A 24186-nucleotide genomic window follows, 5' to 3' on the forward strand; every position below is an offset into this window, starting at 1 on the left:
TAGTGTGCATTTGATGTACCTCGCAGGTGATACAAGGGGAGGTGTCATTCACATTATTAGCAACATTTTCAAAAGGGTTAACCTGCCACCCCCTCTCTCTCTCCATCCTTTAGTGGCGAAGAGAGTGCCCTTAACAAAATACACAGGGTGCAGCCCACATTATAAATGATACTAATGCCTACTGGATGTACCTGATGTCATAACCGTACATATCCTTCTGAGGGCGGCCATGTATGATCCAGTGAGCCAGCTCTCGTCCACAACCACCTCCCAGCATCATGCCTGACAGAAACAAATACAAAAGGGAAAGAAATGACAACACAGAAGTCATTTTCAGTTCCTTATATAAAACATTTCATAACTTAAGCGATTCAATTAAGCAAAAAAAGGGCAATTTAGCTTTATCTAATATTTAAAAGTGAGGATTTGATTGAATGTCTTTGGTTTTGGATTAGGGCACTAATAAACAATAATAATATTCATGACCTTCACCAAGGATGGTGTGTTTTCGTCTCCATTTGTCTGTCTGCTTCTTTTATCGGCAGGATTCAATGAAAAAAATAATGGCCCTGAAACTTAGGTTGAATGTGTTGTTGAAATAACTGGAAATGTTGTTCCTCTACTGGGTCAATTCATGTGAACGCCTCATCAAGGCATGAAAAGCGATTTATAAAGAGTTATCATATTACTATAAACAAGTTTTTGAACGCTTTGAGGAATAACATACAACACATCTTCTTTGAAGCATCAATGTTGTTTCCACATTACGACTTAAAGCTCACAAACACAATCGGACTCATTAGAACTTCTCAACTCTTCTAGCTATCCATTTATCTGTATTGAAATAATTGTTTAGTCGATGAAATATCAGACGAATAGAGAAAAATAACTGCTAATGAAAATGATTGTTGGTTTCAAAATCTATACCCAAATTGCATCCAATTGTCACAGATTACTGGTTAGAAAACAAGATGTGAACAACATAAAGGACCTCTCACTGTCCGCCTGCCTGGAGGGCTGTGAGTATGTCTCATTAGTTTGGAAAAGAGAATAAATGTTTTCCTCTGTAACAGCCTCTATAGGTCATCCGACATACAGGAGGATAGTTTTGACCTTTGTTCAGTGATTTGACCCTCGCCTCTGAGCAATCTGACCTCATCAGTTGAAGTATGCTGTTTTTTTTTAACCCGATACACAAACACAATCTGACAATTCAATATTTTATCCGTCTGTTCCGAAAACAGCTGGGTTAATGAGCCGCATTCTTCCAGCAACCCCCTTCTTGTGTTGCTGGTCATCTGCATACATTGTGTGTTGGCTGGCGCACACACACACACACACACACACACACACACACACACACACACACACACACACACACACACACACACACACACACACACACACACACACACACACACACACACACACACACACACACACACACACACACACACACACACACACACACACACACACACACACACACACACACCACTTCAGGGGACATTACATTGACGTACATGCATTTCCTGGAGACTTATCCTAACCTTAACCATAGCATGCCTAACCCTAATCCTAACCAAGTCTTCACCCTAAAATTAATGATTCCCCTCATGGGGACCTCCAATTTGTCCCCATAAGGGAGGCGAGTCCCCATACGTGAATGTGTAAACAGATTTAGGTCCCCACAAGTATAGTAATGCTAGGTCACACACACACACACACACACACACACACACACACACACATCACTTCAGGGGACATTACGTTGACGTACATGCATTTCCTGGAGACTTATCCTAACCTTAACCATAACATGCCTAACCCTAATCCTAACCAAGTCTTCACCCTAAAATTAATGATTCCCCTTATGGGGACCTCCAATTTGTCCCCATAAGGGAGGCGAGTCCCCATACGTGACTGTGTAAACAGATTTAGGTCCCCACAAGTATAGTAATGCTAGGTCACACACACACACACACACACACACACACACACACACACACACACACATCACTTCAGGGGACATTACGTTGACGTACATGCATTTCCTGGAGACTTATCCTAACCTTAACCATAACATGCCTAACCCTAATCCTAACCAAGTCTTCACCCTAAAATTAATGATTCCCCTTATGGGGACCTCCAATTTGTCCCCATAAGGGAGGCGAGTCCCCATACGTGACTGTGTAAACAGATTTAGGTCCCCACAAGTATAGTAATGCTAGGTCACACACACACACACACACACACACACACACACACACACACACACACACACACACACACACACACACACACACACACACACACACACACACACACACACCACACACACACACACACACACACACACACACACACACACACACACACACACACACACACACAAGTGTGTCCTTGCATCCCTCCTTCACCCCCATCTCCATCTCCATCTCTCACAGCAGGCCCTCTCCCTTTATCTCTCATCGCTTCACTCATCTGCGGACACTGTCACTCCGGGCCAAGCCGGGGTGGATGTTTGAATGGTGGAGAGGGAGGAAGAGGGATGGAGGGAGGAGGAAGGCGGTAGGGTGATGTGTGAACGTGGATCTGCGTGTGAACCCTTACACTGGTGCTTCCACTCATCTCATCATCCCTCCTTCCTGCCTTTGTACTCTCTGTCTGCTTCCCCGCTATCGCTATCTCGCTCTATGATTGTTCGTTTATGCTGCGCAAACATTTGTTCCTTTCCATGTCATTATATATCACCCCTTCTCCGCTCTTCTGTATTGCCCTCAGATTCTTTTTAGATAGTTGCTCTCTTCTGACATTTAAAGTGATGCCGCTAGTGATTAAAACAATGCTTTTGAAGACAAAGCAGAGATGCCAAATTGTATTTATCCTTCTCTGCCATAGTGGCTCACCATCCCAATAGAGTAATACATTTGATTTCAATCTTTACGTTTTTATGAGTTGTCGGTCAGACATTCCAACACCTTGGAGGATTTGTTAGCATAAAGATTGCTAGTAAGGTTATGTCAAACGTTTAATACCAGCATCTGTAAAGACAACTTTTTACACAATCTATCTCATTTGTGTAACCTGTAAAGTAAAATCAAGAAGCAACCAGACCTGTAAATTAACTCTGCTTGCCATAATGACTATAAAGGTGACTATAAGCAACTTGGTAATACATGTAAGAGGTTCAGCAATTCAAGGCAATTAAAGAATCATAATGAAAATAAATAAGTAACTAAAAGTTCAGGATGGTTGTTGTGACACATAAATTAACTAACTTAATGTTGTCAGGTAACAAAAATAACTTGCAGTACGTAGAGTTACTGATTGCTTGGAAACTAAAATGAACACCAAGATAGCCGAAACAACTGGAGGCTTTAAACGTTATTCTGTGATGGATGTAATAGAGAGAGGACAAAGGGGCGCAGAGGGAAAAGAAAGACATTAAAGTGAGAAGGGTAAATGGACGTTTTTGAGCTCCTGCTTTGATCGGACTCTGATGTTTTGTTGTGTTTTTGAATGCTGAATGCAGATATGTGTGTGTCAGGCAAGTGAAAGGCATTTAGAATACCTTTGCTGTGCATGGCAGGAAGAAATTCCTTATTAGAATAAAGTCACCGTTACCGATGGTGTGATAGCTGGGGGACGCTGGGCCCATTTCAATGAGCCTGGTGAAAGCTTGGCACATCAAAGCCAGAGGACAAGGGGAATGCAATATTTGATCAACCTGGATTCAGATAGGAATGTGACATTTGTATTTGCGTCAAGTAGAAATAAAATAAAGATTTACAAGGAGGGTTGAATGTCCATGTTCGATTCTGACCTTGGGACTTTTATTGTTTGTTATCCCTTTCTATTCTTATTTCTAAATGTTGAAATAAAGGCTATTATTAACACATGTGAAAAAGGAAAAAGGTATTTATTTATTCATTTTGACCAAAGATATTCCGAATACAATTCCCAAAAGCCCAATCTGAAGTCAATCACTTGTTTTGTCTGGACTTAAACAACAAATCAGTTACAGAAATGTACCATAATGTCCTTGATGATTAATGATCTCATAATAAACTAATTGCTTAAATCACCTTATTCCAATCCTATGTAAAAACCTTATGCAATCTAATGAATAGAGTTATTGGAACCAGCGGCTCAGGGAACGCAGTGTGTGCGCCCTGGTTAACCTGACAATGGATAACAAGTTGCTAACTGACCTACGATCAGGCTAATGGACAGAACGAGTGTCTCATAGATAAGTGGTAAGGGAATAAGAGAGCAAACGAGGAGCTTTTCAACAGCAGCAGGGATCCATCAGCAGTTTGCATGAAACGTAGAAAGAAAACGACACTTCTGAAGCAAAAAACAATGGTCTCTCTGTTATGCGTGAGTGTAAAAACGACTGTATGCTCGCTCATTAGCGCTCCACCTCTCGACCCTGGGATCTTTAGCTACTAAGCTTTTTCTCAAACGACTGTTAGCACTGATGGCGATTACTTTACCCTTTACACCCCCTCTCTCTCTCTGGTATTCAGATATCTGAGAGACTTGCATTCCTCCCCCAGGTACTGTCAAAGGTATGCTCTCTACATTATTCATTTGTGCCTTGAGAGTGTGCACAGAGATTGGTGAAGGCTGGGTCAAAGTATGGGTGAAAACACTCTTCGGCCGCTTCTCCTTGCTTGTTTTCCTCCCTGCTTATATTGCCAAGTACTGATGATTGCTTCGACCTTTCTATCTCTATCATTTCATGGTTCCCTTAAGGAAAAGCTTTACACACTACGTATTTGAAAGTGTCAGTCATATAGTATCTATCGTTTGTTTACAACTGTGTATTGGAGATATAAGTACGCTCTTTTTCTCCCTTCGCTTTCTTTTCTCTACTTAACAATCTTCCCCTGTTCTGTGTTTGATTTTTCCATCCCCTTAGCACTTACCAGCGCTGTTGAAGCCACAGCCCAAGAAGAACCCTCTGACCTCCGGGGCCTCTCCCATCAGAGGCTTATGGTCAGCTGTGAATGACTCTGAAAACAGAAGGAAGCAAGAAAAACTTTGTATGAAAGTTGGTTCATGAAAGTTGACAAATTTGACCACATATGACACATTTTTCTACTATGTGTAAAAGATGAGTGACAGCGATACAGTTTTGTCCAGGTCCCTAAAGTCTTTCCTGTGCTATAAGTTTAATAGTTGGGATTTGTTTATGTCAGCAGAAAGACTGTCCTATTTCATCACATCATTACATAGATGTGTCATCTATTGATTTTACATAAAAGTTTTAATAGAAGATCATTTTAGTTTTTTAAATAGCTACCATGTAATTTGCTTAATATTCGATCTTTTCAATAGCATAGGGTTTTCCTATTTTATATGAATATTTTAATAACATTTCAGCTACTTCTTTATTAGATAGCTTTCATATCATGTGACCTAATGACTCAATATCAATGCAGGATTTGAAGAAAGCGCACTATTATTATTCAAAACTTCAAATGAAACAAAAGCCGGCCTCAAAGCGAGGGTCACTGCCAAGGAGATGCTCTGCATGCAACAACTTTGATAAAATCCATCATTTTTGTTTCTCTTTCATCGGAGCTCTCTCCCCCTTGACTTCTGTTTTTCTCGCCACTCACTACATTTTCAACTCTCCCCTCTCCTCTTCTTATGTTTTTCTATTCCTTTAAAGGTGGGGTAGGTAAGTTTGAGAAACGGCTCGAGATACACTTGTTGTTATATTCCATGGAATGCTCTTAACATCCCGATAGCAATGAATATCTTAAATGCTTTGACAAAAAATCCATACAAACATGTCATCTGTGGAAGCCGTAGTACTGTAAAAAGTACAACCAATCATTTGAGCCGGCCCGGCTAAAGTAACTGGATGGCCTACCTGCCTGTCAGCCTTCCATCTGTGCACAAACTTATCTCGTGCCCTCATTGGTCATGTGCACGTTCGTGTGTGTTGGAGGAGGGGCTCTGTAAGGAAGTGGCAGATTTTTTCCGGCTGTGTATTTTCAAATTCTAGCGCACTCGAGCTGGTTTCTCCAAAATTACCTACCCCACCTTTAAGTATGCATTAATGTTTTCAATTGTCTTTTCTTTTTCTGGTCATTCATCCTTTGGTTGTAATTTTGTCTCTCGAAAACAGCTGCATCACACTATGATGATGAAAAACCCAATTCGATACTGAAACTATTCAGGCTAGCCACAGATTGGCTTACTCAACCACTATCGAAACCTGATATTGCCTGGATAAAAACTCAGGCTCCTCTACAAACATTCATAGCCTGCTAGGTTATATATTCATGAGCAAATACAGTACAGCGGTGCATAAGGTATTCCACAGATGTACACATTCTATTCATTTGAATGCGTCTAATTTAACCATTGAAGGTTGCTTGATCCTGGTTTTAAAACTTACTGTTAGAAAATGTGCATGCAGGATTTTTAATAAAAAATGATGATTTTGTGGAAATACTGTGTGTATCTGTGTGTGTCTGTGTGTGTGCTAGTACCTGGTCCACAGACGGTGGACTTGATGCCAGTCTGCTCCAGAGCAGGAACTCTGTTGATGGCACCCTCAATATGTTGCGTGAATACATCCCAGTCCAGGTCAAACAGGCTGAAGACAAAGTTATCGGACACCTGGGAAATAAAACAGCAGTAATGTACGTGAGGACTTAGTTTTCTAATTCTGGCCATCTTTGGATGTTTTTCTAAGAATCACTGTTCAAGTTAATGACATTCTGCAGGAACACAGTGATCTTCAGAAACAGGTGCTCCAGCAAAGGGGTGAATCTTCCATCAAGAAAGATCAAGAGATCAATTTTTTGAAAATGTAAATGAGCAACTGATTGAGCACTCACAGGTTGATTACTGAGTGCATGTGTAGAAGATTGTGTATTTGTGCATTTTCTCTTCAGATTTGACTAAAAAATAACAGATATAGTCCAGGCTGGAATAACTGATTTGTTTGGCCACTTGGGGGCAGCAGTAAACAAGTAGTAAACACTGACGGGTCTCCACCTTTCCCTGTAGGTCCATAACTAGGGGTGAACTCCATCTCATATTGTTATTTGGAACATCGACATTATAGACATTTTGATTAGGTCCATTTAAAAAATATATAAACAAAATACTCAGGTCTAGCTGTTTGATTTATTTCCACACAACATGATTCTGCTCTACCGCAGTGGATGGTTGGATGTGTAATGTTGGTGCATCACCATGAAGCCAATGTCATCAAGATGTGCTCTTCCCTTTTTCTTCCTCATCACTGGTGACAAGAACACTGTGACAGCATAAGCCTGTAGACCACCGACTGTGTGAGTAAGTCAGCACAGTCCTGTAGCATCTGTTGAATCGACTCTTTCCCACCAGGGAATATAAATATGTCGAACCCCTCTCTATTTCCTGTCCAAGCGTTCATTTACTCCCATCTGGACTTCACCTCCTTCAGCCTGGCTCAAATGCTTTTACATCTCATACTGGGCAGTGATGACCGCCTCGCCTTCAAATGTTCCCCTCCTACACTAATCTGACTGATTTAGGGTGTACAAAATAAAATTCCAGCACATCAGCTCATGCTATTTGCAATGATTTGATCAGTCATGCATATCTTCATGTACACTGGCAATGATCCGAGTACCTCTGCACTGGAATTTCAGTCATTCAGCTTTTACTTTCAGAGGGTGACTGCTTTCTGAGACATTGCTGACATATCATACCAAATAACAGCAACTTACACTGTTAAATATAAGTGAACCTTAAGTCAGGAGCTAGACAGGAAGGTAGAGCAAGAAAACACTTCCTATGGCTTTACAATTAGCGTCAGCGCGTTCACTTTCAGTTCTGATTAAGACTTAAATGTCACAGGGATGACAGTAGCTGCTTTCATGTGAACAAAGAATTTCTGCATTATTACCAAGGACTGACACTCAAGCAGAGTATCTAAGGAGCAGCGTTATTTGTCCTAGACACCACACTTCTCTCAATGCCTCCCAAGCCATCGATCCTGCTCATCTTCACTCAGAAGGCTTTCTCTATTCTCTCTGTCTCCCCGCTAATTCTCCTTTCTGTATCTCCTCTTTCTTCCTCCATTCACCTCAAGACATCAAAGTAACGCTCAGCTGCAGAACGAGAACAAAAGGAGCTGCTACTGCACAAAGAAATCCTCTAAAATGTAAAAAGCACTGAGGAGTCTGTAGACAGCCAGGCGGAAAGGCGGAAAGTCATAAAGTCAGTGTTATTAGTGTCCCGCAAAAACCCCGTCTGGTGCCTTTTAGAAAAACCGAGACAACATATTTACCTCTGCTCAGGATATTATGAATTTAAATTTGGTTTGTTGTGTTTGTCAGCCGGATTATGGAAAACAACTTTCAGTTAGTGAAAGAGTGAAGCATGGGTCGAGGAAGAATTCATTTAACTTTGGATCAAATCTGAATCAAGGGGTGGAAACTCAAATATTGATCTTATGTAAAGGAATTGACGAAGGTCTGTTCTCTCCGAGGGCCCTTGTAGTTTTTACTTTTTGGAGCTGATAAATATTTAAATTCAAATGTTTAAATATATAATCCAATATATATTGAATTGCAGTTACTGACATGGCTGATTATTAACAATGAACAGGTTAAATAGGTAGTAATCATTACTTATGAATGGTATGGGCCCTTAATTTAATTGCATTTTAAGATTACTTGAGCATTTACAGCATTCAATTAAGGGAATATGTATAATTGTTGGATACCAGGAGATGCCAGCCACCAAAGCTGCCAGCCTAGTTAAAAAACTGCTCTAAAAATCTGTCCTTGAGACCAAGTACACATCCATAAAACCCAAAACTATCTGTCGTTTTAAACGACCCCTTGAAACATTCATTCTGTGGATAAAAGAACTGCCTGAACAATCACATTTTAGAGTTTTTGGAATAATCTTCACAGCCTTTTGAGATTTCAGTCTTTGACATAAATGCTTTGGTTTTTATGTTCCAATAAAAAGCCATGTCACCATTAGTGGAGCTAAGATTAAGAGGTTTGTTGGTGTAGCTAAAAAATAACAGCTACTGGGTCATTAAAATCAATGGGTGCATCTCCTTGGGAGGATGTGTTATGCTCCTCAATCCGCCTATTCAAAATGAGATATCTGGTGTTTCGACATGAATGACAACAATACTTTTTTGATAGCTTACCTTGCCAAGTATCTTTCTATAAAAACCCTTTTGTATAAAAGCTTTTCTAATGCAAATTTGATAACAAGCCCTCACAGTGCCTTCCAAAAACACAGAACCCATTAGGCTGTCATTAGTGCTGAACAAAAAACCTTATGCATCCTTTTCTATTCGGCATAACAACCTTGTCTGAATGCACTGCCAGGTAATGTGTAGTACTTAGCAAACTTGCACTCTTTCTGCGTAATAATTTTTATTCACAAATACAAGTTTGATATTCTTTTTCCAGCACACAACTCCCACTACAAACCACACATTTTCATTGTCACTTTGCTTTTCATGTGTCATCCAACCAAATGAGATACATTGTTTAAATAAGTCAGCTTTTAACTAAGTAGGCATATTTTTACTTTGGTTAAGGGCAAGGTAGCTAGCGGTTTCCCCTTGTTGAGCTACATACTTTAAAATATGAATCACGCTTATACACCTTTTTGCCAAGAGTCAGATGAGAAAATCAATAAAGCTCATATGTTTGTATTCCAAATATGAAGCTCAAACAAGAAGTCAGTTAGCTTAGAGCAAAAACTGGAAACACAGAGAAACATATTCTCAATGAAAAAACCACAACATGACTTTTACATTTCAGTTTTTGAAATTTGATTACACCAAAAGGGGAACTATTGTTCTCTTAGTGAGCTTTATAGATTACTTAAACGCGAGCAAGGCTAGCTGCCCTTACTTCCCGTCTTGAAGCTTAACTAGCCTCCATGCTACAGAGATGAGCAGTATCAATATTTGTATCCATTTATTGGCAAGAAAGCAAAGCTCATTTCCAAAAATGTGACACATTTTCTTTTATTTACATTTGGCGGCAACACTTTTTAAAAATATATTTCAGAAACCATTTTAATGCAGGACTTTTACTTGAAATCGAGTAATACTTTTTCATGATACTATGATATTGAAATAATGGAAATGTATTTCTTCTCTTAACCACTGGTAGATTATAGTGAACTAACCCTCACAGTTTATGAGTCATGTTATAATACAGCTTGATCTCAAAGCTATTACAGCAGCGGCTGATGAAGACAGAACGAATAACAGACTTAAAAAGATTATGTTAAACTGTCAAAGTGTAAAAAGGGATTTAACCAGTCAAACTAGTCCATGCATTTGTTACTTCAAGGCTGGATTATTGTAACTCTTTATTATCAGGGTGTACCAAGAAGTCAGTCAAGTCGCTTCAGCTGATTCAAAATGCTGCAGCTCGTGTACTAACCAGAGTTAGGAAAAGGGACCACATTACTCCTGTTCTGGCTACCTTACACTGGCTCCCTATAGAACACAGGATATAATTTAAAATTATTCTTCTCGCCTACAAAGCCCTTAATGGGCAGGCGCCATCTTACCTTAAAGAACTCATTATACCCTACTGTCCTACTAGGGCATTGCGTTCCAAGAATGCAGGGTTGTTGGTTGTTCCTAGAGTCTCTAAAAGTACAATGGGAGCCAGAGCCTTTTCCTATCAAGCTCCACTTTTGTGGAATCAGCTTCCAGTTTGTGTTCGGGCGGCAGACACCATATCCGTTTTTAAGAGTGCGCTTAAGACCTTCCTTTTTGATAAAGCTTATAGTTAGGGCTGATTAGATTCAGCCCCTAGTTTTGCTGATATAGGCTTAGTTTGTCGAGGGACACCTTACTTCTTCCTTCTCTCTGTCTGTACCTGTGTACTCTCATGTTCCGATTAACCCAGCTTCCCCAAATGTATTTCTTTTTGGTGTCTATATACGCCGGGATCCGGAGTCATTGATGATCCTGAGTCCTGAGTCCTGAGTCCTGATCTGAGTCCTAGATTTCGAGTCGTGGCTGAACCTATCACTGTGGTCCTACCTGACTTTCATCATACTACTTCCCTGATGGCTCCCACAGGATTGATGACATCATTGTGGATTCATCTTCTTACTATAGACACGTGCATTTCCAAACATTTGGTCTACCTATGTTGTTGTGACGACCCCTTCCTTGTTATCTCTGGTGTGTGTATGTTCCTTTAAGGTTTTCCCTTTGGGCTATCAGCTGGGATTGAGGACACCTGGCGGCTGGAGCTAGCTGGATAAAGGACCGGGCCGGATCTCGCTCTCGCTCTGGCAGGAGGACGCAGCGCGAAGAGCTGCCACGACCAGCTGACCTCTTGTTTCGTAGTTTGTTTCGCCGGTTTGTGTCCTTCAGCAGCAGTGAATACACTATTGTTTCCTATTCACGCCCTCGTTTTCTGTCGCGCGTTTGTTGTGGCTGAGAGCCATGACAGCTGGGGGCTCGTCCACTTCTTTTTATCTGTGATACAGCAACGGATAGGTGAGATTTGTGTGGGTTGGTTGGTGCGTTGCATGTGGAGCAGTGCAGAACGGTGCGGAGTTTTCCCTGGCAGGTTAAGCGGCGGTTCCCTTGGGATCGTTGAGCGGGGTGTGTAGTGTTGCGGAGAAAGTGGTTGAAGCCTTGGCTTGGGAGCATGGCCGTGGTCTCAGTAGTGTTGCTAGCTTGCTAGTCGCTTTGCTGGATTAGCGGTCTCCAGTGCATAAATACCCACCACAAGTAACTGCATGAAGACTAGGGAGGAGATTAGTCAGTGGGATGGTGAGTTAGTGGGGAAACTCCAATCAAAAAATGAGTGTTCCACTTTGGACGCATAATAAACGTGGTGGTATCTGTCCGGTTGGTTTTTGTTTTTGTTTTTGTTCTCTTCTTTCGGTTTAAAGGTCCGGTGTTGTGTTCCGGTGAGGGGTCGGTGTAAATTAAGATGGCTGACGTAGAGGCATTTATTGAAGCTCCGTCTCAGGAGTCTCTTGCCACTTTCTCAAGAGAGCAGCTGCTCTTAATTGCTGAGCATTTCTCTGTGTCTATTGTCGGTGATAGAAGGGTGAAAGACAACATAAAAGACTCTATAGTGTCGACATTAAGTGAGACAGGAGTGTTTGCTGCAAAGGAAGAGGGGGTTTTGTTAAAACCTCTTTTTCAGGCTAGTTCACTGTCGTTTGAGCAGCAGAAGGAGATGTTATTGTTGCAGCTGAGTCATGACAAAATGAGGTATGAGATGGAGTGTGAAAAGGAAATTGCAGTGGAGCGGATGCGGCAGGAGACTGAGAGAGCCAAACTGGATATGGAAGGACAACGTCTTTCTATGGTCAGAGATGGTGCGGTGAACAGGTGCCCAGGTCTCCTCATCGGTTCGATGCTAACAACTTGCGCTTGTTACCGCAATTTAATGAAAGTGATCCTGACACTTTTGTTTTGCTTTTTGATCGTGTCGCTAGGGCTAGAGATTGGCCTGATGCGGACTGCGCTCTGATGCTTCAGTGTGTTCTCACAGGGAGAGCGCAGTCAGCATATTCCTCCTTATGTCTTGAGGATAGCTCTAGCTATAGTAAAATAAAATCGGCGGTGCTTAGAGCATATGAACTGGTGCCAGAGGCCTATCGACAGCGTTGTAGGTCCTTTGAGCAAAAATAAGATCAAACATATGTGGAGATGGCGAGGGATTTGTCTGTTCATTTTAAGCGTTGGTTAACTGCTCTTGACGTCACTACTTTTGACGATTTGTGTGAGCTCATGACTTTGGAACAGTTAAAAAATATTCTTCCAGACAAGATTGCTACTTACATAACAGAACACAGGGTCACTTCTGCGGCTGAAGCTGCTGTGGCAGCTGATGAGTTTGTGTTGCTTCATAAGAGCAGGTTCGGAGGGCGCTCTGGGGCCCTGGCTGTTTTTGAGGGAAGTAGAAAGGTTGGTTCATTTGGGATAGAGCCAAGGAACTTGGGTTTGGTCAAATCTGAGGTGGATAATAATGATATTTGCCACTACTGTTGCGAAAAAGGCCATTGGAAGGCAGACTGTCCTGCGCTTAGAGCAAAATCTGAGGGAGGAAGATATTTTGTTGGGCCTGTTGCGATGGCTGCGCCTGTGGAAAGCAGTGGTGTTGCCGATGTGCTTACATCCCACTTAGGTGGATCTGAGGTTTTGGCATCTTATGCTCCATTTATACGAGACGGCTTGGTGTCATTGGTAGGTAGTAATGTCAGAGTTCCAATCAAAATCTTGCGAGACACAGGGGCTTTTGACTCCTATATTGTTGACTCTGTTTTGCCTCTGTCTTATGAAAGTGACACTGGTGACACCCTTCTGAGTAGGGGACTGGGATTAAAAGTTCTTCCTATTCCTGTTCATAGGATGTATATTGACTGTGGTCTTGTTAAGGGTGAGGTGGCTGTTGGTGTACGTCCAGCTTTGCCAATCGAGGGGATACAGTTCATCCTGGGCAACGGTTTGGCAGGTAGCAGAGTCTGGACTGATGTTCCCCCTGTGCTTTTAGTGACTGGCGGTCCGATTGAGTCAAGGTCTGAGGAGAGCTCTACAGTGTTGGCAGACGTCACACCCTCTGGTGTGATCACTCGTGCTATGGACAAAAACATGTTTAGAAAATAGAAGACCAAGCATTGTCCCACTAGTCAAAGTGGTCGTGGCGGCGTTGATGGTGGTCGTGGCGGCGGCAACAGGGGTCGAGGAAGAGGCAAGGAAATGTCCTGCTATTGGTGTGGAGACCAAGGACACATGGCTCGTGACTGTGGGCATGCCAACGACCGGAAGTGCTATTCCTGCGGTGGGCTTGGTCACATCCAGAGACGTTGCAGTAGGGTGAAATGTTACAGGTGTGGCGACATTGGCCACGTGGCGGTGCATTGCAGTAAAGCCAGTGAAACTAACTGCTACAACTGAGGAAGCATGGGCCGTGACGGTAATGTATTGTCTGTCATACTGTTTGATAAATCGTTCTCGCTCTGCCCATCCTTTTTAAAGTGTGCTTCTCAGGTTGCTTACCTGTGTTGCTAAAGATGTGGGAGGAGCGGCTGGCAGTTTGAGGGTTGCATGTTGCAATTGTTGGTTTTGTTGGAAGTGGGGTGCCGTATGTCTGGTATTTTTGTTGTTCATTACTGGTGTTTTTTTTGTTTTGTCAGGGTTGGTGTGCCGGTGGTCCTGGGGACACCGACTTTAAGGGGCGGGGTGTGACGACCCCTGCCTTGTTATCTCTGGTGTGTGTATGTTCCTTTAAGGTTTTCCCTTTGGGCTATCAGCTGGGATTGAGGACACCTGGCGGCTGGAGCTAGCTGGATAAAGGACCGGGCCGGATCTCGCTCTCGCTCTGGCAGGAGGACGCAGCGCGAAGAGCTGCCACGACCAGCTGACCTCTTGTTTCGTAGTTTGTTTCGCCGGTTTGTGTCCTTCAGCAGCAGTGAATACACTCTTGTTTCCTATTCACGCCCTCGTTTTCTGTCACGCGTTTGTTGTGGCTGAGAGCCAAGCCATGACATTTAAATGTATTATCTTTTAGATGTACACACGGCATCTATTGCACGTCTGTCTGTCCTGGGAGAGGGATCCCTCCTCTGTTGCTCTCCCTGAGGTTTCTCCCATTTTCCCCTTTAAACTGTGGGTTTTTTCTTTTTTTGGAAGTTTTTCCTTGTACGATGTGAGGGTCTAAGGACAGGGTGTCGTATTGTCATACTGATATTCTGTACAAACTGTGAAGTCCACTGAGACAAATGTAACATTTGTGATATTGGGCTATATAAATAAACATTGATTGATTGAACCCTATTTAGCTTCCTAATTAAAGTATTTGATTTTGTGTCAAACCCGACAAATGTGTGCCATCAATCTCAATCACGCACATAGACAGTCAATCTGAAGTCTCAAAGCTATTGATATAATACGGTTAACATTTGAAATAATATGCAAGCTCACCTCATCCCAGAAGACGGGGTTCTGTTCATAACCACCCACAGAAAGGGCGTCACCTTGGAGGCGCAGGTACACTGATGCATCATGGTCCCTGACATTCGGCATGTTCTGCACAGAGCAAAGATAAAGTTGGAAACATTTAAAACATGGATTAATCTATTCATATTCTGATGTAATGACAATATGATGGGAAGATTCATATGCATGAACAAGAGGGGGATTATTTCAGAATCTAAGAAATTCAATATTTAGTTTTATAGCCGCTAAAACTGTAAAACAAAAACAGCATATACTTCCAGGTAATGGATTACAATTATAGTAAAATTGGAACCAAAATTCTTGAATGACTTTGTCAACCAACAAACTAATTGGACTACTAATTTCAACATAACTGCTTATCACAAGGAAACCGAAACAAAAAATCTGCTGAAACGAAAAAGATAATTACCATGCTGTTTACCAAATTCTCTGAGGATTTCTAGTATTTTTGGTACTTTACAGAGACGTACAGAAAGGGTAGAAAATATGCAACATAACAACCGTAAAAATATGCCTCAGTGCCATATACCATGACATGCCTTAACAAACCATAGAGTTTCTTTAGGTATGGTATGGCAGCTACTGACACACCATGAAATCCTCTTTCAAAAGGGGGAAGCATTCATCCTCCTCCAGACTGAATACATATTCTTGTAGAAGTGTCTAATGAATTAGTACACTTTAAGTATGTTTTACCCTTTGTTTGTTTTTTATCTTGTCACGAGTGCTTGTCAATCCAAAGTAAATTGGCTCTCTGGGTACAAAAGCGAAATACCAAGCTGACATTTAAAAAGAGAGCTCTACATGTAATAATATCCAAACTGCTTCCCTCTCTTTAGCGCTGCTTACAGTCAGGCAGCTTGTTGTGATCAATATACTGTCCTTTATGCACTCACACAGATAAAAACATACATTTAAACCCTCCACAGTAACTCATCTAGTCACACACAGACATGTGGTCGACAGAGATGCTTGACCTGACAAGTTGGACACCCCGATGAGAACAGATTCTCTGACGGCAGGGCATGGTGTGTGAGTGTGGGCTGATGTCTGTATGTACATGATGTAGCAGTAATGCTGGTTAAGCTGCTCTTAAACTACATAACACAGAGAAGCTCTGACAGCCCCCCTAAAACCACTGGCCTCTAGAGGGTGTGTGTGTGTGTGTGTGTGTGTGTGTGTGTGTGTGTGTGTGTGTGTGTGTGTGTGTGTGTGTGTGTGTGTGTGTGTGTGTGTGTGTGTGTGTGCTAACTAAAACTAACATGCACTAGATCAACAATCAGAGGTACAGTGGATCATGTATATCTGCCTCCCCAAGGCAAACGTTTTCAGCATTAAAGTACACAAACAAGACACTATCCTTTTCCCTCTCATAGAAACACACACATCTCATTCCAGCACTCACTAAAAGCATCCTGTACCATTACAGGTGTAAACATATTAGGTCACAGTGCCCCCTGCTGGTCATACTGACATGATACAGACATAAGAAGGTATTCCGGCTCCCACAAGGAATTAAATAGTCAGAGAAATCCAAGTAGCCTTATTTTGGAAAAAGGAGAAGGCACCTAGGTTAACATACTAATACAAGTGTCTCCCATAAAATGAAAGTACACAAATTATCATAGTATAAATTCATTTGGTTAATAAAACCCACTTTGAAGATTCTAAGTTTAAATAAAAGTAAGCATGAATACAGACTTGCTGAACTTTTTGGTCCCACTTTATGTGGAACAAGTTTTGTGTCAAAGAACATTGTGCTAATGGTTGTTTTATTCTTACTATAATACAGTACATCATGAACCTACCTGTATGCCTTCAATTCTCTCTGTCACCACATAGGCATGATGCATCGCAACAAGAGGAACCTTTACTCCAGCCATCTCTCCCAGCTTGGGGGCCCACACACCTGCATATAACACACAGAGAGAAAACATGTAATAGAAAAAGCCCCCTTTAAATGTAGATTAACACATAAGAATGTTTAATTTACATGTCAAATAAAACCAAAAAGCTTTTAATCTTTAGTTTGGATGAATAGTTAGGCGTCAGATTCTCACCTGCGCAGTTTACCACACAAGATGTCTCAATGGTCCCATGAGGGGTCTCCACTGCCTTCACCCTCTTAACACCGAGGTCATCAGTCCGCACTTGGATACCACTCACAGGGCAGTTCTCAATCACCTGATGTAAAGAAAAACAATAAAGATAATGAATTAATCCGATTTGCACCAAGCCCTGTTTGTAGTGTAGAGACTTTCTGTATGAAACATTAATATTAGAGCCCTTTAATATCTACGTATATTCACGTATGGCGCTGTACAACAGCTGCCCACTGCTCCTACTGTAGTACTAGACTCCTGGTACTAGGATGGGTTAAATGCAGAGAACAAATGTCACTGTGTGTGCTGTGTGCTCTGCATGTGTGACCATTAAAGAGGGTTTCATCCCTCCCAATTCTATTCTATGTTATCCAATGTTGCAGTTACAGCGGCAGGGGTTCAATTTACTGAATCAATCACTCTTCTCCATTTTGCCATAGTCCGCTTCATATTATCACCGTTTCTTACAGGTTAGAACTACTACAGTATTGTAGGTTGTAAAATACTTTTAAAATGCTATACACACATGTAGTAGTTATCTGAAAGTACATGTGATCTGAGATTTCCTGGAAAGCTGTGCAGTTTGCGTTATCATTGTGAAGTACCCACAAGTAGCTCCCTTTAAGCTTAAAGTTAGAATCTCATCACTAAAAGGCTTGCCTCTAACTAATGCACATGTAAACATAAAGCCTAAACCTACATTTTGTACTCTATTATTAGTTTAAAACAGTGTTTCGTTACATTTACACATTGCTATTCAAGACGTAATATGTTCAAAGAGCAATACATGTTTAGCTGTACAAAAGATTGTGACATGGCTTTCTACACTGCTTTCTCATGTTCAGATAAGGGTGCTATAAAGAAAAAAGATTGCTAAACGGGAGTGGCAGGTAGACGGGCTGAACTAAAGTAGAATTATTTACCAACTTTGACAAAGATCTACCAAAATGTCCCAAACAGAAAAGTTACACCTCATTAAATTATTATTATTTCTAGCATTTATCATCAAGCTATTTGCAGAGAGATTACTGGGATTGACCTAATGTGAACAATTACCAAGATGTAAAACACACATAAAAGTATGCAAAACTTAACTGAAACTCAAATCCTGCTACAATTTACAAAGAATATCTAATTTGTTTGACTAGACTGCAATTACAAATAGTAACATTCCCTTTAGTATAGTGATGTGACGTTCGCGAACGAGCCGATTCTTTTGAACGGCTCTTTGGTACGAACGAAGGGAACCGAGTCTGCCTGCCATAAATCCACTCGCCTTTAAAGGAACTTGCTTTCCTGAATGCAAATTTGCCATATATGATGGCATAACGCGTGTTGCTTGAGTAGTAGTTTGGCTGGCTGAGACATGTAGCAAGTTATACCTTTTCTGTGAGTAAAAATAGATTTCTGGCAATACAGTCAATCATTATCTTGGTGATTCTTTCGCAGATAAACCTATTAACCCCATCCCCTTGAAAAAAAAAACGGCCCTTTTGAACGGCTCTCGGAAAGGAACAGAGCCATAAGATCCGGCTCCCTTCAAAGAGCCGTAATTCCCATCACTACTTTAGTATACAGATATTTATCAATTAATAGAACTTGTGTACACAGCATTATAAACAGGGCCCATTACCGTGGCCCCCCTGGCAGTGGCCGCTCTGGACAGGGTGGTGCAGGTGCCTGCTGGGTCCATGGTGCCATCTTTAGGTACATACAGGGTTCCATACAGATCATCAACGTTCATCAGAGGGTACAGGTCCTTGGTCTCCGCCGGTGACAGAACATGGGACTCGATACCATAAACTTTACCCAGCTAGAAACGAGGGGACATGGCATGGTTCATGAATTTTCTTTTTAAGAGATGATCAGTTTAATCACGTGTATTTTACATAATATGAGAACATATTGCATAACATTTCCAGAGGCCTATGGTGGAGGAGTTAAGTTATAGTAACTAGTAGCATGAGATTAATTAGATTGTTGATCTAAAACATGTGTGCTGCTTTTTCCTTGTTTCACACCATGCAATGGTTAGGTGAAGTTTCCAGTGAACTTTGAACCTCAAACACACACAATCAGGGTAAACACAGCCTTATCCCTGCTCTTATGTACAGTATGAGTGTGTTGTAAATTCAGCAGACCATTAATGATATTATCTCTTACCATGGCTTATTTGTGCAAAGCAATATTCAGATAATTGATTGCCAACTTGAAAAAAAGTTAAGTGAGCAAACTGCATTTTCTTTATTCATATGATATTATAATTGTTGTTCTGAATGCAACACTTCATGGAGGGTAAGTTATAATGCAGTACTTCAAATGCTGTTTCAAATGAAAACCAGTTACACAAGTTATACTAATTCTCAGAGGTGGGAAGTAACTAAGTATATTTACTCAAGTACGATACTTAAGTAAAATGTTGAGCTACTTACTTGAGTATTTCAATACTATGCTACTTTGTACTTCGACCCCACTACAATAAATCGTTTACTTTTACAGTACTCCACTACATGTATTGAATACCTTTAGTTACTTTGCAGATTTGGATATATAACGTGAAATATAACATATAACACTTATATCAGACTTTAGTTCCACCTGGAGTAAATTCACAAGCTACCCTGCAGTATACAAAGTCATTAAAACTAGCTGTACCTCTACCAGCTTTGAGAACAATATAATATACATTATTCTGCTGAAATGGGCCAATCTGCATAATGAGTACTTTTACTTTTGGTACTTTAAGCATATTTGGATGCACATACTTTTGTACTTTTACTTGAGTAACATTTTGATTGCAGGACGACTTTTACTTGTAACAGAGTATTCTTAAACTCTGGTACTCCTACTTTTACTCAAGTACAAGATCTGGGTACTTTTTCCACCTCTGCTTATTCAGCCCTAAATATTTTACCTCTAAGCTTAGCATTTTCAAATTAGTGGCCAGACAAGCAATCTCACTACATACCGACATGAGGCGCTTGTACTCGTCCAGCCTTTGTTTGTTGGAGGCAATGAAGAGTCCTCCGTTCTCGATCCAGCCCGTGTGGAGGCCTGTCTCCTCCTCCAGGTCTTTGCTGATCACATTTCTGGTGTGGGCTAAGAGCTCCACCTCAACATCACTGGGACGGAGCTGCCACAGCAGGCCTAGTAAGCAGAGACAGAAAGATGTGTGTACAGTTTGCAGTTGAACATACAACTTTAAGCACTTGACGTAAGGAGAGTAAATATACTCTAAATCGAGTATAGAGTAAGAGTGACTGGTTTAAACAGTAACAGTGAACTTAGTGTGTTACCTGCAGTGTGCCAGGTGGTGCCAGAAGTCAGTCTGTCTCTCTCCAGCAGAACTACGTTGGTCATCCCCATCTTAGCCAGGTGGTAGATGGTCTGACAGCCCAGACTGCCTCCTCCGATCACCACTGCTTCTGCTGACCTGTAGCAGGTGGCAGGAAACTACAGGTGAGCTGAAAACATGACTTTAAAAGTGGGACAAGGACAATGCCAGCCACACCACTCACTGAATCAAACCAAGTGACAAACCTTAAGGTCATTTTAGCTGAGGAAAAGTTTCTGGGGGTAACACATTGTCTGTTATGTTAAGAGTTAGCAAGAATCTGATTAGTTCAGCTACTGTAAGCATAAAGACCATAAAGTCTTCCTAGATGCACCTTTAAAATAACAAGGAAAAAACGTGTAAAAACAGCGGCTTGTTTTATGTGGAACTTTGCCACACTAGCCTGTTTACTCCTCTTCTAGTCTTAACACTTAGCTAACTGGCTAATGGCTGTAGTTTCATACTCAACAGTGTTATCGATCTTCTAGTCATGTCTTGCCAAAATAAGCAAATAAAAACATTTCCAAAAATATAGATTTATGCTTTAAAAGTGTAGTTTTCTTGCCTGAATTTTAAAAGAAAAGTTTAAAAGTTGTATAAACTATCTACATTTTCAGACCTGAGATCTGTTCAGGCCTTGTGGAGGCCACCATGACTATTATTCTTACATCAACTGGTCCTATGTATTGATCAATTGCACAAACCCTCATATGTGCGTATTCCTAATGCCTAATCGTCCCACCATGAAGTAATAATTTAATAAGAAGTATACTTGAAGAGCAATACAAATTATTAATTAACACAATCTATCTATTTATCCCCTGAGCTTACTTGGGTAAAGGCTTTGTTGGTCCAGAGGACTTGCCGACCTCTTGTTTGAGTGTCTTCTCATAGGGAACACTTTTTTCCAAGGTGGGCTCTGAGCTGTAAGATCGAGCTGTTGTCCGGCTCAATGGAGAGAGAGGGGGCCGCACTGCAGAGACCACCCTCCGAACTGCGCTCCCAAGGAAGGCCATGGCCCCTGTGGTCAGTCAAGGGTCCTAAAGGGAGAGTAGGTGTGAGGCTGCAGTGTTGTTAAGGTCAAAGTCAAGTATTTTATCATCTGTATAATCCTATGACCTGTTTCATAACAGTTTTACAGTAAAACATGCGTGAACTTCATGGTTACATTAAAGATAAGCGTGTTACAACCCTTGGATCTAGATTGATGAATGGATTCAGTGATTAAGGAATGGGCACACTAAATTGTCATCGCAAGACCCAATCATATAGCTGCAGCAAATGTCTTCATTTGTTCTCGAAATAATCTTTATGTATTAGAATCATATTGTTTTGTGATGAAACTTCATTTACAGGTTGCTCCCCTCAGGGTGACGCTCTAGAATGCTCCTGCCAAAGAGATAAGATTAACAAAAGGTCCTTTTATCCCAAATTAATTTAGAGTGGGCAACAAACAACAGTACAATTACATTAGGGAGCGTAGAATATACAGCAGGGATTTGATTGCAATACTTGTTGTAAGAATTGAGAGATATTTGTTCTGTTTTATGTGATTTTATGTGTTTTTACATTGTGTATGTTTTTGTGTGTATTTGTGTATGAAATCATAGATAATTTCCCTGCCTGGAATTATTGTTATATATACAATAAGTGATGACATTACACACATGCATATCCTAAATCAGCATGTTATGGTTGCAGAATATGTAACTTATTTATAGTTATTAAATATACATATGCAAATAGTGTGTACTTATAGTGTGTACAAGTAAAAGGTTTGATATAATGCACAATAGTTAAACAGGTGGTTTGAGATAATGTTATTCCAGGCAGCAAAGACTCTATAATATTCTTTGTGGACTTTAAGGTTCACAGAGCCACTTTATCAAATACAATTATATTAAGCTTTGAATTAAACAACACGGTTAATCAATTACAGTGTTGTAAAAATACTGCTAAGTTAAATGCCCTCTCATCCACACTAATAACTGCTTAGCTGGTTTGTGAACTTGGTGAGAACTAGCTGGATTAAACCTGTCTTCAATTTGAGCTAAATCAACTGTGGACTTTATCCGTCTATGCGCAAAAGCTCATTCCTTATTTGTTCTGTCTTACTTGTGCAAAGTCTAATAGCAAAACGGTTTTAAAAAACAAAAGAAAAACAAATCCCAACACACTTCACAGTGGCTGCTTGAGATTTTATTTATTTTTTATGGACTTTTATGAATCCCTCGTGGGGAAATTGTTTCTCTGCATTTGACTAGTGTTAGGAGCAGTGTGCTGCCATTTTGAACGGCGCCCGGGGAGCAGTGTAGGGAACGGTGCCTTGCTCAGGGACACCTCGGTAGCACTTGGTCTTGCCGGGACGTGAACTGGTGACCTTCCAGTTGCCAAGCCAAGTCCCTATCGACTTCGCCACCACCGTAGCTCCCACCGTAAACAGCGTTGTTGCATTGGCAACCGCTACGTCCTGCGCTTTTTACGCACTGTAGTTATAGCCTATGCACAACTTGAGGATAAACACTAGCACGTTAGCAGACACAAGTGCATAACAGAAAACCCATTGAATAGACTATATGCACTACATGTAAACGCTACGTCCTAAAACAAAACAAAAAACAGCCTGAACAGCTGCAAGCTAACGTGGCACTAACGCGCCATGTGATCTCTCACGCCACAAGCATGGAATTCAAAACAGCCTTACAAAAACATGCACGTTCAGTCATAAAGTAACTTTGTTGTCGAGAACACTTCGGTTTCCACCTAATATAAAGGCAGTTGTTTCCACTTACACTCGGTTCTGCCTTTTACCGACCGTCCCCGGTAAATACGATACAAACAGTTTGTGGAAAGACGGGATTTGCAGTCTTGGAAAATGTCCGAATACTTGTGCAGATAGACAGCGTTTCAAAGTGTGACTGAGGAGCTGCAGTTCAGTAGCTGTCAGAAAACGTGAGCAGCAGTGGGAGTGCAGTTGTGCTTCCTGTGTTGACCCCTCCCCGTATATGGAAAGCCCAAATTGTGCTAAAGGAAGCGTGCAATTTGCTCACAACACAGTTGGGGAGTCAAATATTGGGAAAAAACATCAAATAATTTTTTTTAACCCAACACGACTCAAGCACATTTTAGTCTATTATACTGTTTTTCAATACTTTATTATAGGTCTCAGATACTAAATTTGTCTCTGGAGTGCAAGGCCGTAACCATGGAGTCAACATTGGGGGGGACCAAAAATTAAATACAAATTTGAATACTAATTTCCTGCCATTCTAAAGGAAAATATATAAAAATTCACTAACACATGGGATACTTTAAAACCTGTTAAACCCCATGCCCCCGCCCGTGGGGGCAAAACCCGTAGGAAGCATCCTCAATGTGGGTGGGACAATTTGACGGGGGGTGTGGGCAGGTGGTGGACCTAACCCCCTCTAGGGGGGTCAGGGGGCATGATTTTTTTTTAAATGTTGAAGTTAAATGCATCAATCTGGTGCACTTTGAGAGCAACATTAGGGACTAAATCTATGGATACATCTCTCAACATCCATATGAAACAGAACTGTAAACAGATTTACCTTTTCTTTATGCATATTTTACAAATCACTCCCCTACTATTCCTGAAAAATTCGGTTTTAACATCAGAACTACAAGTTATTTACACAAAGAAGCTAAACCGGAGGGTTCATTAACATTACCATTATGAAATAAAATAATATAGTCTAGGGCTAACTAGAAAAAGATACCAGAACTGATGG

General features: G+C 41.1%; 2 protein-coding genes across 2 annotated transcripts in view; one reads left to right on the forward strand and one right to left on the reverse strand.

Annotated features, from left to right (window-relative positions):
• sardh (sarcosine dehydrogenase) overlaps positions 1 to 23391 on the reverse strand; it is a 45545-nt gene extending 22154 nt beyond the window's left edge. The window contains exons 1-11 of the mRNA XM_034198124.1: positions 23227 to 23391; positions 21266 to 21474; positions 20397 to 20533; positions 20069 to 20247; positions 18734 to 18913; positions 17059 to 17182; positions 16807 to 16907; positions 14963 to 15067; positions 6513 to 6642; positions 4935 to 5021; positions 192 to 282 (exon numbers count right to left, since the gene is read on the reverse strand). Coding sequence (XP_034054015.1) covers positions 192 to 282; positions 4935 to 5021; positions 6513 to 6642; positions 14963 to 15067; positions 16807 to 16907; positions 17059 to 17182; positions 18734 to 18913; positions 20069 to 20247; positions 20397 to 20533; positions 21266 to 21450 — 1319 coding nt within the window. The 5' untranslated portion in view covers positions 21451 to 21474; positions 23227 to 23391. The remainder of the gene's footprint in view (positions 1 to 191; positions 283 to 4934; positions 5022 to 6512; positions 6643 to 14962; positions 15068 to 16806; positions 16908 to 17058; positions 17183 to 18733; positions 18914 to 20068; positions 20248 to 20396; positions 20534 to 21265; positions 21475 to 23226) is intronic.
• LOC117534086 lies at positions 11204 to 14601 on the forward strand. Its single transcript, XM_034198125.1, has 2 exons — positions 11204 to 13955; positions 14272 to 14601. Exon 1 carries the CDS (start codon positions 12689 to 12691, stop codon positions 13643 to 13645), a length of 957 nt encoding a protein of 318 aa, XP_034054016.1. The 5' UTR covers positions 11204 to 12688; the 3' UTR covers positions 13646 to 13955; positions 14272 to 14601.
• Positions 23392 to 24186: the final 795 nt, after the last annotated feature.

The sequence above is a fragment of the Gymnodraco acuticeps genome, unplaced genomic scaffold (assembly GCF_902827175.1).
Source record: "Gymnodraco acuticeps unplaced genomic scaffold, fGymAcu1.1, whole genome shotgun sequence".
NCBI classification, from domain to species: Eukaryota; Metazoa; Chordata; class Actinopteri; order Perciformes; family Bathydraconidae; genus Gymnodraco; species Gymnodraco acuticeps.